The sequence below is a fragment of the Erigeron canadensis genome, chromosome 4 (genome assembly GCF_010389155.1).
Source record: "Erigeron canadensis isolate Cc75 chromosome 4, C_canadensis_v1, whole genome shotgun sequence".
Taxonomy (NCBI): Eukaryota; Viridiplantae; Streptophyta; class Magnoliopsida; order Asterales; family Asteraceae; genus Erigeron; species Erigeron canadensis.
Genome location: NC_057764.1, coordinates 39592801 through 39606937, shown reverse-complemented (window position 1 = coordinate 39606937; position 14137 = coordinate 39592801). Strand labels below are relative to the sequence as shown.

General features: G+C 34.1%; 2 protein-coding genes across 3 annotated transcripts; both read right to left on the bottom strand.

The window, feature by feature from the left end:
- Window positions 1-4: 4 nt before the first annotated feature.
- Window positions 5-2449, bottom strand: LOC122595536 (transmembrane 9 superfamily member 11-like). Its single transcript, XM_043767909.1, has 2 exons — window positions 2295-2449; window positions 5-2160 (listed from the first exon to the last, which is right to left on the bottom strand). Exon 2 carries the CDS (start codon window positions 2147-2149, stop codon window positions 176-178), a length of 1974 nt encoding a protein of 657 aa, XP_043623844.1. The 5' UTR covers window positions 2150-2160; window positions 2295-2449; the 3' UTR covers window positions 5-175.
- Window positions 2450-8011: 5562 nt separating this feature from the next.
- Window positions 8012-12377, bottom strand: LOC122598306. 2 transcript variants are annotated; one of them, XM_043770897.1, is made up of 8 exons: window positions 12101-12377; window positions 11903-12015; window positions 10044-10866; window positions 9769-9872; window positions 9530-9604; window positions 9349-9410; window positions 9080-9149; window positions 8012-8967 (listed from the first exon to the last, which is right to left on the bottom strand). In XM_043770897.1, exons 1-8 carry the CDS (start codon window positions 12219-12221, stop codon window positions 8236-8238), a joined length of 2100 nt encoding a protein of 699 aa, XP_043626832.1. In that variant the 5' UTR covers window positions 12222-12377; the 3' UTR covers window positions 8012-8235. The 2 variants fall into 2 exon arrangements, with proteins under 2 accessions (XP_043626832.1, XP_043626833.1); XM_043770898.1 differs by having other exon boundaries at window positions 9769-9860.
- Between the last annotated feature and the right edge of the window lie 1760 nt (window positions 12378-14137).

The following is a 14137-nucleotide window of genomic DNA, read 5'->3' as shown; positions in this document are numbered from 1 at the left end:
AAACTAACAAAAAACACGTAACTTCATATTCAATGGATAAAGAATCCAAGATAAAATCAAGATTAAAAACTACGTAACTATAGTTCCCATTTCTAACAACAAAAGAAAAATTAAAAAAACCTCAGACAGGCTTATTCCCATTTTCATCCAAATTCATCTTACACTCTGTCGAATCTTAATCGAGTTTCACTGAAGAGAACAAGTAGTGAACGAACCAAAAAGAAGAAAGGAACCCAACAGTGCCAGTTGCAAGCATAATGGCTAGAACCATGAACAACGAGTAACCTAAGTATAGTGTAGCTGAAACAGGCCCGCTTAAGCTCTTGAGGTCAAAAACAAGGTAGTTTATTGAGTACAAGAAAATGTATAATGCAACTGAACCCGAAGCGAAAAATGACTTCCACCACCACTTGTAATCCTCAACACAAAGATGCATGTAGGTCAAGACCAACGATACCTCAGCACAAACGACCACAAGAAGGATCAACACAATGAACAGAAAACCGAAAACATAGTAGACACGACCCATCCATATACTAGACATGATGAAGAAAAGCTCAATGAACAGAGTTCCAAATGGAAGTGTACCCGCACCAAGAACCAAGAGCCACGATGGGTACTTTTGGGCAGGGATTTCACGGGGTATCTGATTGGTTCTAACAGGGTACTCAATATGTGGTGCCTTTGCACCAAAGTAACCTCCAACAAGAGTAAGCGGCACAGAAATGCAAAACCATAGCAAAATTAGGATGACAAATAGCGAAAAGGGTATGGCACCAGTGCTGTGTGAGCCCCACAAGAGAAAATTTAACACAAAAAGAATCAAAAATGCAATGCCCGGAAAGAAACAAGCAACTTTCCAACAAACTGACACCCATCCCTTATGATCACCAGTAAAAACAGTTCTCCACATACGAATAGCAACATAACCGGCCAAGATTCCAAGAATCATATAAAAGAAAAGCATACCGGTGAGCAGGGTCCCTCTGGAAGCAGGAGACATGAACCCAAGAGCAGCAAACAAGATTGTGACAATCGCCATTCCAAGAATCTGAACCCCGTCTCCTACCATTACACACAAAAGTGCAGGATAACTGGGAACACGGAATACATCACTTACTACAAGTTTCCAGCCGGACAATTCTTCGTTCATCTGGGCTTGGGCCTCTTTGTCCAACTCTTCATAATGAGTCAAATCCCGTCTCACGGTTCTCAAGAATATTACAAGCACAATTCCAGCCAAGAAAGTGATCACCATAAGTGAATTTAAGATCGAAAACCAGTGTACTTTTGCTCCTTCCATTTTCAAATACGCATCCCATCTTGATGGCCATTTGATATCACTCTCAACGAATTCAACTTCATAACTAAAAGCCACGGGCTGGTTCTCTTTTATTCCCATAGTCACCGTGTTGGGTTCACACGTAATTTTAGACGGGTATTTACCATACATTTTCAAGTTCTTCACAGACTCGGCATTGTGCTGGTAACTACAGGGCGTAACCTCAAATCCAACTACAATATACCCAGGAATATCAGATCCCGACTTATCAACAGAAGGAATCACCTCAGCAGCATCCCCAGTACCCATCACACTCGCCACATTCGTTTCTTCATACTTATGAACAAGAACCGTAAACTTCAAATGATTAAACACATAATACGTATCTTGGACCTTGATCCCGAGGGGATACCCAGTCCACCTCACCAAAAACTCATCCCTCTTAGTATACCGAATCGCGGGCAAATTATCAAGGATCACATTAACTTGATACATTTCATCTATCCTAGTACTTAACAACTTAAACTCATCACTCGACAAAGGTTTCGTTTGACAAAGAAAGATTTCAGATTCATTAGTATGCATCTTAAACTTATAAGGTGAATTTTCAATTCTATCTCCCATTAAAAGCTCACCAAGATTCTCTGCACTATCCTTAACACCTTCTATAGGTTGACAAAAGGGCAAACTATAATAACTATAAGGAATTTCAGTATCGATGGAAGTCAAAGAGTTGACTTTTACAGATAATGTATCACCTACAATGTATTTATGTGGGTAACTCCCAGGAAGATAATAGCCATGACCCAGTTGAGATATCAAGCTGATGAACAATACCCAGATCTTGATTTTTTCAAAAGTTTCCATTTTTATCAGATCTGTGAAAAAACCAATTGAATGTTGACTTTTAATAGTTGACTAAATTGTAAACAAAACTAAATCTTGAAAATGCAAAAGGAAAGTATTGAAAACAATGAAACTGAATGTAATAATGAAGATAGATTTGACTAACCTTATGATGATTGATTATGATGAAGAATTTGAGGGAAGAAAATTGCTTCCCTCAATGAAGGTGATGATGATTTGTAAGATAATGGGGATTTCGGGGAGAAGGGATATAGGATTTTTGGTGTAATGAAAGTTTCGTCGGTGATCTTGTTTTTGAGTGAGAAAAATATTGGGTAAAATGTCTCGATTTAATTGTGATGTGGCTTGTCTTACACACAATAAAATAAAAAAGAAAGGGAGTAAAGAAACACTTTAAACAATACTACCACCATACTCACGTAATACACTTGAATAATCAACTAACCTGGTGCCCGCGTGTTGCGGCGGCTAGAAGGCAGCTGTCAATATTAGAAAAAACCATGTTGATGGTGGGAAATCCGGCGGCGGTGGTTGGGGGCGATGAATCCGGCGAGAGAGGGCTTGTGATTTAATTGTTGATGGTGATGAATTGATGGCAAGAGTTGCGATAGAGAAATCGGCTGGAAAAAATGATATGAGTTTTTTTTTATGATATATTTTTTTTGTGGGTTTAAATTTTGATAGGGTAATTTCGGCATTTAGAGGAGGAGGTGTAAAACTTAATCCCAATACTCTTTATAAGGGTTTATAAATAAACACATTATGATAAACTAACTATATTTAGTCATTCACAATTTTTATGCAATTGATACAATATAATATATACGTGAATGCTTTGTAACCTTTTATTTAATGTAAAGGTTAAGATTGCTTCAAATTTACTTATAAAATTTGTCTACTAATTATTATTAAAATGTAAAGTCAAGTGAATATAAAGATTATTCTTCATTTAAACTTAAATAAAAAATCTTTCACATTTTAACATTTTATTAACATAAAAGTCTAACATTCAAAATATTTAAGTAAAAGTCTAACATTCAAAATATTTAAATATTTTTTATAAGTATTAAAATATTAATATGTAAGAAGTTTCTCATTTTAACTTAATTCATATTAGATATGAAACTTGAGCTTTACGGAATATACTATATATAAAAAAAAAGTGGTTACAAGTAAATGAACGTGACAACGTACCGTCCACGTTGTCACCGACAACAAAGCCATTAGCCAAGCTTGACACCTTTTTTATATATCTTTTGGTTATGAAGTATTATGGACTTTTAAATTCGTTCTTTTACCAACTGGATATTCCGAGTGATTGTTTATAATTTTAGTCAATAGTTATAATTTAGAAGGGTGTGTTTGGTGTGGATTATTATTTATATGTGTGGAATGAAAATATAATCCGTTCAAATTATTTGTTTTAATAAATGAGTTTGACAAAACTCATAAATATGAGTTTATAAAAGCCTAGCATTTTCTTGAAAAAGAAACTTTTATTAACAAATTCGCCAACTCACTCAAATTGAGAAGTGGCCGCCAAAATCACAAGAATATACAACTATTAATAAACATTGAACGAGTTCCATTCTTGCCAACTAAGATAGGAATTCCTCGATCTATTCTTGTACCATTGAAAGCTAAAGGTTTTTATCTCTTGAAACACTTTCTCAACCCCGACCGTCTCCCGTTCAAACTTCTTCTCGTTCCTAGCCCTCCATAGACACCAACATGCCACAAATATAATTCCTTTGAAAATCTTCCTACTTTTCTTATCAAGATCCACATATTTGTGGATTTCAAATATATCTCTAGTCGAGAAAAAGAAAATAGGACTAACCTTGCACCACATGCCAACTCTATACCAAATTGAGACCGCCAAGTCACAGCAACATAAAAGGTGTTCTATAGTTTCTTCTGCTTCTTCACAAAACACATAGCTAGTGCCGTCAAAAGTACACTTCCTGGCCTTTAGAGCCACCATAGTAGGCAACCGATCCATAGAGACTCTCCACATGAACACGTTGCATTCCTTAGTCACCCATTTCGACCACTTAAAAATAAATCTATCGCTATAATCAACGCCACTTTTCAAGAAAACTTTGACACTTTTTACTGAAAATTTTCCGTCTGAACCCCCAACCCACCTCCATTTGTCTCGGTGGCAATCCAAAACAAGAGGCGTCATTAGACGAGTAAAGTTGTTCCATTCCTCCAGCTCTTCCATTGAAGGAGCCCGAGACCCGTTAGAGAAACCCCCGAAACTTCTGTTTCCAGCCTCAAACATAACTTTCACAGTACTTTTCTTCTCCTTATCAAGTTTAAATAAAAGGGGAAAACGATCTTTAAGTGGTTCCTCACATGCCCATGCATCAATCCAAAATCGAATCACACTTCCATCCCCAATCTCTCCTTTAAATAACCTGTTTAAACCGACCCCATTAACTGACATCTTGTTGACAGCTCCAACTTAGCTATAATGAAAGTTCTTTTAACTAGGTTCACATATATTGAAAACTAGATTATTGTCCCACGTAATACGCGAGTATAAGATATATTATTAATAACGTAACATGTTATCATGGTATGATAATCGTAAATCGACAAATATAGATAAAAAGACGTTGAATATGTATTAATTAATATTAAGATGCACAAAATGTCAAGTTAATTTGTAAGATGCTAAAATGATTTAATGTACAAATAAACAATTTTTCATTGAGCATTATGGCATTTATAATCAAAATTAAGATATAAACTAACACCACAAAATATATAGAAAAGCAAAAATAAATCTTTGAATAAAACCCAAAAATCTTGAAGCCCATCCAACCCCAATAATATAACCTACAAATGTGAGAAGTGAAACATAAATATGAGTGAAACATCACAAGGTCAAAGAAATTAACCATGAGACACCGACCTCGATTAAATCATCATTGTTAAGCAACGGCTCATATTCAATGATGATATATTAAATTAAATATAAGATATATATATATATATATATATATATATTTAGACATAGTAAAATTAAAGGTGTTTTTATATGTTTTTGACAATATTCTAATCGATTGGTATTAGTCGTATTTATCGATTTGATATATATGATGATTATTACCATATGAAATTAAATACAAGTGAAACCCATCATATGTTATAAAATCAATATATATATAAAAAAATTTCATTTCATGTAATCAAATCTAAGGATTAATTCTGAAAGCTAAAGTTATAATACAACGCAATGTGGCAACATTGGTGGTAGCAGTGTTAGGTGGTGGTGACAATGGTGGTGAATATAAAAGTAGTTGATGTTAAAGGAGGTATAGTTATTTTAAGGATCGATGGATTTATGTTATAAATTATTTTATTAAGGGTATTATAAGTATATTAAACGGAGATGTTTAAATTAATGACTAAAGAAAAAAGGTATTTTAAGTATTTCAATATCTTATCTGAGATTTTCGGGAGTTGATTCCTTTTTTATAAGGTATTATAGATACGAGTTATATTATTAAACTCTTTGTTATTAATTGTCATTCGAATTTTGTATTAAAAGTTTATTATGATTTCTTTAACTTATTTTAAACTTTAAATTTCAAAAATATTATTATTTTTTTTTTGGTATTTTACCCTAAGTCATAAGTTGATTTTATCAATCTTTAATATATATTAAAACAAAACCCTTAATTATAAATTGGAAAAGTAATGACCATTGATTGAATTTAATCTTTTCTTTTCTACCATTAGATCATTTTGATGATATGATCATTGGCTAAAGATTTAGTCAATAACACTTTTGATCCAAATAGTTTTATAAGAAATAAATGTGGCTTACAAGGTCTTTTATATTTTATATATTTTAATACAATAATGGTACTTCGTATATTTTAATGTATATAACTTATAAATAAATAAAATCATTTATACTGTATACTATATTTTCATTTATATATAAAGTTTTATATATTTGTATTTATAATGTGGTGTAAATGATACGAATATTCGACAAATATTTCATTTAGAATGGGTTGATACAAATATTACATGAATTTGTTTTAATTAATGTGATGCATAAATTAAAATAACACATTTGGTGCTCCTAATATATAAGTAAAAAGTTATGTAATTATAACTTAATGTTAATAATGATATGTATTTAATATCTCATAACTAACTAATAGTGAACTTGTGATATCATCACCAGGCAGCGCTGCAGGGTCGTTAACTTTAGGGAAAATATTCATCTACAATATAAGAAGTTTTTGGGTATTTACCCTTTTTTAACACACTTATTGGAATATACGTGTTACATGCATATTTTTTAGTTTATGGCTGACAAGTTTATTTGTGAACATTTTTCAATGACAAAGAATATGATATTATTATTGTGAATTTAAAAGTTTATAAATATTTATTTAGATTTAATCGTTGTCATATATTAAGAGGTTTTGAATAAGCTAGTAAATTATTAAAAGAAATTTTTTGGAGAAAGCTTCAGACGTAATATGAAATATTAATTATTTGATAACATTAAATTAATTAAATTCTCTGCTAGTATTAAGGAAACATAACTTATAATAGATTGTATGGGGAAATAAAAAACATACGCATGTTTTTGTTAAATTTATATATTAATATTTAATACATAAAGTTATATTTTGTATTTTGTATAATATATAAAGTAGAAGGGCTAATGTTGTGTTTACCTAATAATAAATTTGGTAATGATACTATTATTTTAATCTAAAGGTTGTAATTAAAAGTTTGAACTCATCTAACGGTATTTGTTTCTCTATAAAAATAAAAGAATTTAGGACCTTGTTATATATATATTGGTAGATAATTATAATTATATTATTATATGGATGTTTATAAAAAATATATTGATCTAAAAATTGAAAGTTAAAAACTTAAACTAAAAAATAATAAACTTTTTGAAGGTATACAGAATTAGCAGAATTCGGGGAATATAAGATACGAGGAGTAAAACCAAATTTCCTGGAGAATGAATGGAGTATTTGAATTCCTGTAGTGTTTTGACTGTTACTAGTACATGCAAATGAGAATAGAGAGCCATGAAATATGGACCTTCTTGATCCTATTCTGGTACTAGGTGTAATTGGTTGTCTGCTAAGTTTGGTATATTCCTATAAACTGTGAGGTTTGGTTGTCTTCAACTTCATATGAAAACAAAGATGTCCTGACAGTGTGCAGAGCATTCATATACTAAGAAGTGATATACAAACCATTATCGACAATACCAAGCATGATAAATTCTTGCAAGAATATATTGACCTACACCACTCAACATTGTTATCACCACCAATAGTCGTTGCCATCAACACCCGTCGCCCTCACCACCAGAGCGTCATCACCATCACCACCGCCTTACGCGATACCATGCTATAGATACAGGTATTCATATGATATCCTACTGTGATAGCATATACATATGTTATCCCCGGGCTCTGTTGTCATGATGTAATGTTAGCTCGCTAAAGAGTTGTAGTGTTTATCATTTGATTGAAACATGATACTACAACCAAAGTATGATTGCCTGGATGAGGAGTTTTGTATTCTTGGTCACAAAACGGAGTCTTATTCACGAGGATATGGTACGTCATCAGAATCTGGGCCTTAAGATCAGAATCGTGATGGCATCTAGCACAACTTGTGCGTTGAAACCTCCATAACCCATATATGATTTCCATATAAAGGAACAATTATATTCAAATTGTGCAACAAAAATCACTCAGATTAAGAGCAATGACCTGTTCGACTATTTCTTCAATAAGCACACAATGATACAACAAGAAGTTACATCATGGTCATGACTTGTTTGAAGGAGTAACAACGCAACAGAAATATTGTATATATAAATATAAATTAAGGTCTTGCTTGGTTTAGCAATATTCATGAATTCCAATGCATAAAGATTGCATGGTACATGTTAAAACACAATCAACTTACAAAATAAGGTCATGTATTTTCCGTGGTATGTTATCGCTTATGTTGTTTTTTTGCTGAAGAACTAGTTTTGTTGGCTGCTGACTATAAATTACTCAGATGAAAAGATACAGCTAACCATTTGCACCCAAACCTCTAGATTTCGGAAGCCTGCTAGCCACAAGAGGGTCAACAATGCCCTGTGAGTCTCTCCCAAGACCCGTCCCTTCAACATACCCCATTTTGGCCATCATTTTTGACCCAAATCCTTTTGTATGCCTTTCAAACGACCGGAATTGTGGATTTCTAGATTTTCCCCTACTTTCTGTACCCTTAGAGCTTTGGCCTGATGACCTGTTAAATCTTTGTGGTGGGGTTGTGTCTACAGGCTCTGTTTCGGGAGCCATTGCTCCTAATCCGAGTGATTTTGGCCGTTGGATCGCTTGAATGGGCTCTGCTATTCCTTTACCATCCTTCCCCAACCCACCTCCATCTACATACCCCATTTTTGCCATCATTCTTGAACCAAAACCCGTTGTGTGCATCTCGAAAGCACCATAGCTTGACGAGCTGGCAGTTTGGGGTCTTAGCTTTGATTCATCAATGGGTGTCACCTCTAATTCAGATTCCATCTTACCACTAGAGATAAATGACACGGGTTGTGTAGCGTAAGTGTCAGTTTTGTCGTTCTCTCTCCTTTTCTTCTTGCTTGATTCACTAAAAGTCTTGCTTTTGGTCAATCTCGAATCTAACGGGCTTAAACCAGAGGTTCCTTTGGAAGCCTTCTTACTTTTATTTGAGCTCATCTTGGTAAATGGGGTAGTGTTAACTGAAAAGTCAGCTTCTTCGTTGCTGACTCCAATTAACTGTAAGATAGATATACACAAAACATAATTACCTGTTCTGACACGTCACCCAACGGTACCTACCCAATTGCCTCCTCTAACCATACAATTCGAGAGCTGGTAATTTACTTACCTTTTCAAGGCGAACCCTGTCATCTGATGATGGCATCCCAGTGTGTTCTGTTCGTGTAACAGTCACAAATCTGTAAAAGACAAGATCTAAGCGAACAACTTTGAGTTTTTACAAGAAATATGGCTCAAGCAAAAAAAAGGAAATTTCATAATAAACTCTAACTTGGTATGACATATAGAAGTATAGAATTAACAAAAGTGTGGGTTCTTTTTATTTCAAATGAATGGAAAAAAATAAAAATAAATAGATACTGCCAAAAGTATAGTTACCGCCTCTTGCCCGAACCTTGACTGCCACTACGTAAGTGATAAATTGATGCCAATCTTTGGATCTGAAACATTAACCCAAGTATAACTATGTCTTAATGTCTTGTATGAGTTTTCATGTGTAAGAAGAAAATGTGCCCTTTTCATTTGCGCCTTCTGTTTGCAGGTGAGGGCAAATGCATACCTGTGAACAATCCCGAGAGTGCATAAGTTGAAATGACATGATATCTCCATTGTTCCGCACCATCTGCTCTAATTTCTGCATTTCAGAACCCAACAAACGTTCATAAGCAGGGGTAGCAACACAAACAATGGAGTGTCCCTAACTAGGTAAGCCCCATTTGTATATTAACTACATGTAATGCATATTCAGTAAGAAAAATACACCTACAAGCAAGATGAGCTCCTTGATTTGATGCTTACCAAATTTATTTGCTCGAGATCAACACCTCGTTTTATCATTCTTTCTCGACGCTTTGAAGCAATTTTATCTTGACGTTGTTTCTTCTTCTCACCTGAAACGATCACTGAAGAGTATATGCAACATAATTCAAGGCAAAGAGTTAAACTACAAGGCTTTCACCAGTTACGATTCTATAATACATGCAACCACTGGAGTTCAAACTATGCTATTAAGTACTAACACATAACATTTGAATAAACGATACAGCTCAACAGCCATAAAAACAATTATGTACCTGGAAATCTCCTAGAATGGTTACTCTTTTCAGCCCTCGATTTTGCAGCATGTTTCTTCTTTTGAGCATAAAGAATTCGAGGATCTTTAACAAACATAAGATCGTCTATAGCAGACCAATCATCTGTACAACTTTCAACTTTGATAGATTTTGGTTGAATTTCACTTTTCTTTCTTGACCGAGGTTTCTTCATGCCATACTCCCTTGATGCATCCTGAAGTGTGATCCCTCCCAACCTCTTTATAGTTTCATCAATATCAACCCCATAAACATCGGCATGCTCTTCATCACTTGCATCTTTAAAACTCCGACCAATTCCTTCAATATAATCTTTAGCGATCTCATCGTCTATATCAGATGAGTCATCACTATCAGACGAGTTAGAGGAAACTTCGGACTCTGAAGAGCCTGAGGTTTCTTCATCATTTTCTTCATCTTTATCATCATCACCCTCACCATCATGAGATACATCATGAGTGTATAATTTCAAGCCTCCAATGGACAAGAATCCTGAATTTTTCTCAGGAGACGATAAATCAGTTTCTATTTCCTCTGAGGATGACGAATCAGAAATAGAACCAGCTTTGTTTTCTACAAATGGATCTTTTTCTTCCTCACAAAATCCTAATCCTCTATGAAAGATACCATCCGCTTCTGAACTTGCACCATAATCATAGGTATTTTTGACAGTTTCATATTGTGCCAGTGTTGCTCTGCCAACAGAAGCAACAATCTTGGTTTCCTTGGTATCAACCAAATCAATAGATCCTGGCTCTTCCAACTTGTTGATTTCATCACTACCATCATCTGGAAGAAGATCAATCTGAAAACATAAAATTGGCCAAAATCAGTCAAACATCTGGTGAAGCTGAGCCAATCATCCCACACTAAGAATAATTACGATAACTGAAAAGAGGCCATACAATTCTTTGCGAAAAAACAAAACTAGAGAAAAAAACTATTATTTGCGAAAATACGACACTAACCACCTGTTTAACTCCCTGATCCAAGCTTGATATCAAATAATTTATAAGTATGTCGTGTGAACAACTGAACATCGTCAAGTAACTCAATCATAGAGTATTTTATCATTACTTTAATTATGAACCAAGTTTTTGATCAAGTATTCAAGATACAAAATCTGCATACAAAAGAAGCCAAATGAATGAAATCACCCTCTTTTATTTGATTTCTCATGTCAACTCTATTACTTTCAGTAGTATGGCTTTCATGGTTGAAATTTACATAGAACTCAACTCTTATGCACAACTGAGGTTACGCTCACAGTCATTCTACTTAAATTCCTCTCAGAGGCCAAAACAGAATCATCCGAATCAGAGAAGAGAAATGAGTGTAACCCCCGTTCCACACAAAAGCCCAAACAGAGTCGATAATCAATACACACCAGACACACGGTCTTGTCCATTAGACATTAAGCTGTTCCAGATCCAATGACCGTCTACTCCAAAGGAGTTGCCCCATGTTTGATTCCCACCGATTTTAACAATAAGCTGCCTATCTCATTGGGTATGGGCACGGAGTAGGCTCGAATTGTGAGTAAGCTGGCCCTCTGAGCATCAAACACCGATAACCATCACTAAAAAAAACTTTTTTTATACGGGCGACTGGTGGAACCATAGCAAAGGTATGTCTGAGTTGTGAAGGAAGGGACGGCCGAGCCATCCACACTTAACGCTCTAAAGTTGAAAAGGTTTCAAACTTGCCTAAGCACACATTTCTTAAGATTATGCAAATTCATTGCACTATCTATTATAAATCCTAATATTTACATGACATGATACATTTTTAACACCTTTTTCAAAAGATTCACATAAGATAATTACAAAAATATATATTACCGGAGGATAGGTATAACCAACAGCATTCAATTTAGGCTTTGAATTGGAACCAGAACCTGATGATTTACCACCACCACCACCACTATATCCCTTATTATTATTATTATCCTTCCCTACACAAAATCGTATTGAATTTTATGAAAATATCACAAAAAAGGTAAATGAATCTATATATGATAATGATGTAAAAAAAATTACCTTTTGAAGATGGAGACCAATCGGATAATAAACCGCCTTCAATGAATACAGATGGTGATTGTTTTCGATTCTTTGATTTGTTTTTCAATTTTTGTTTATTGTTATTACCACCTCCGGCCATTGTTGTTAACTGGTCGGCAATTACAAAAAATTTCTGATAAATATTACCAGTATTTTGGAGGAAGAGGCGGTGGGTCTGATGCGTTATTTACGGGTTTAGGATTATATTTTCCACCCCTAAAACATTTTTTTGTTGGAGGAATAAAAACATGTTTGGTATGTAACGGGGATCAAGTTTTATTTTTTTCGGGTATTCATCGATTACGACTTTAAAATGTCATTTAATTAAGTAAAATGTTTTGTGTAAGTTGTTTTTAAGCATGTATAATGAATTCTCGTCAAATATATATGTATTGCCAATGGCTTCTATCTTTTCGGATACATTATTTTAGCTACACTGTTTTCATTTGGGACAAATTATATGGTTCCTGTTGAAGATCCCCCTTTGTGTTCCCGGCATGCCTCTTCTTGCATATAGAAATAAAGTAATTAATACGAAGTTGTTAATTAAATTGTGAACTGTGAAGTTATAAAATACTCCTAGTATTGAAGCCAAGCTGGTAAACGTGCTTTGCATTTGGGTCGGTAGTCCATTTGACCCGTTTTTTGTAAAATTGTGAAATGAACAAGTAAACAATATTTTGTATGGCTACAACATAGATGGTTTTATAGTAGTTATCTCTGTCTAGTCGCGTTTTGTGTTAGTGTTTAGATAGAGACGGGGATAGCATGTCATCCTAGGTGGTTTTTGGTTGTTTCAACTTGCATGTACACTATTTAGTCGATATGGCAATGAGCAATGTCGCCTGGTTTTGATTGATTAATAAACTCGGGGTAAACCAATCTTTTACCCAGAATAGAAGTAAACAATATTTTGAAACTCTAAAGTAATCAGATAACTATTGTAGGGTGTGTGAAAGTGGCCGAAACTTAAATATTATGAAGTTTGGAACACTTGGGCTCTTGACCGGCCCATTTCGGTGTATGTTGGCCTATTGGGTACCGAAATGACCCAAAACTCCAAAAGCCCGATTCACATAGTTTTTAATGTCATAGTAGCAAACTAGCAACGTAAGTAGCTTTCACGTGTAACTGTTCTCTAGATTGTCTCATGTGTTTCAAAATAAGCAAACAAATTGAAAAAGAAAAAAAAAACAGATAATCACTTAAATAAAAACAATTTCGAACATTCCCCAACATAAACGTGTTTACGACACGTATTAGTTTTCCACATTATTTAATATTTATGACTACAAATTTGAACATTATTAAATATTGCTAAGTATATTATTTTGCATATATTGGGGAATATTATATTTTATGAATCAAAAGATCGATTGCTACTATACAAATAATTAGTTAAATAGTATTTGGAAATCAACAAAGTTGGTATTTGTCTTTAAACTGTTTTCTATGGCCACCACATACTATAGATGTAGCTGCCAACATAACCAACCACATGACAAGGCTCCTAGGATGGGAAAAATTAGTAGGCTAAATAATTAAAAGTACCCATGTAGGCCACTAACCCTTCCCATTTTTATTACCAAAGTAACACATATATATACTTTGAGGTCCAAATCAAAAGAGATGTACTCATATATATATATAGATTCACTACTAACAACCATTGTCACATCTCTTCTAATTAAGCACATTCATATATCATTTTTCGACCAAAGAGATATTCATATATATAGTTACAATCGAGTTGAAAGTGATCTATATAAAATAGACAAGATATCGAAATGGCCACGGGAAATGCAATGGGATATATGTTGTTTTCTCAAGGTTTTGGTGTATTTGAAGGATGCATAAATTCCGATGATTTGGGACCTTCTAGAAGACCATACCATCGAAATTGCAATTGTCCTCTTCATAAGATGAACGAGCATCGTTCTGATTATGCACCTCTTGTAACTAGTGTTTCATATCGTGCACAAAATGCTAGTAAAAAATGTTCTCTAGCCATGATGG

Bases quoted from the DNA above. Each gene is read 5' to 3' on its own strand.
- LOC122595536 (XM_043767909.1), bottom strand. From the start codon at position 2,149: ATGGAAACTTTTGAAAAAATCAAGATCTGGGTATTGTTCATCAGCTTG.
- LOC122598306 (XM_043770897.1), bottom strand. From the start codon at position 12,221: ATGGCCGGAGGTGGTAATAACAATAAACAAAAATTGAAAAACAAATCA. The intron at 10,867-11,902 runs GTAATATATATT...TTATGTTTTCAG, and splicing joins TTGGTTATACCTATCCTCCG to ATTGATCTTCTTCCAGATGA. The intron at 9,150-9,348 runs GTAACTATACTT...TGTCTTTTACAG, and splicing joins CAAGGTTCGGGCAAGAGGCG to ATTTGTGACTGTTACACGAA.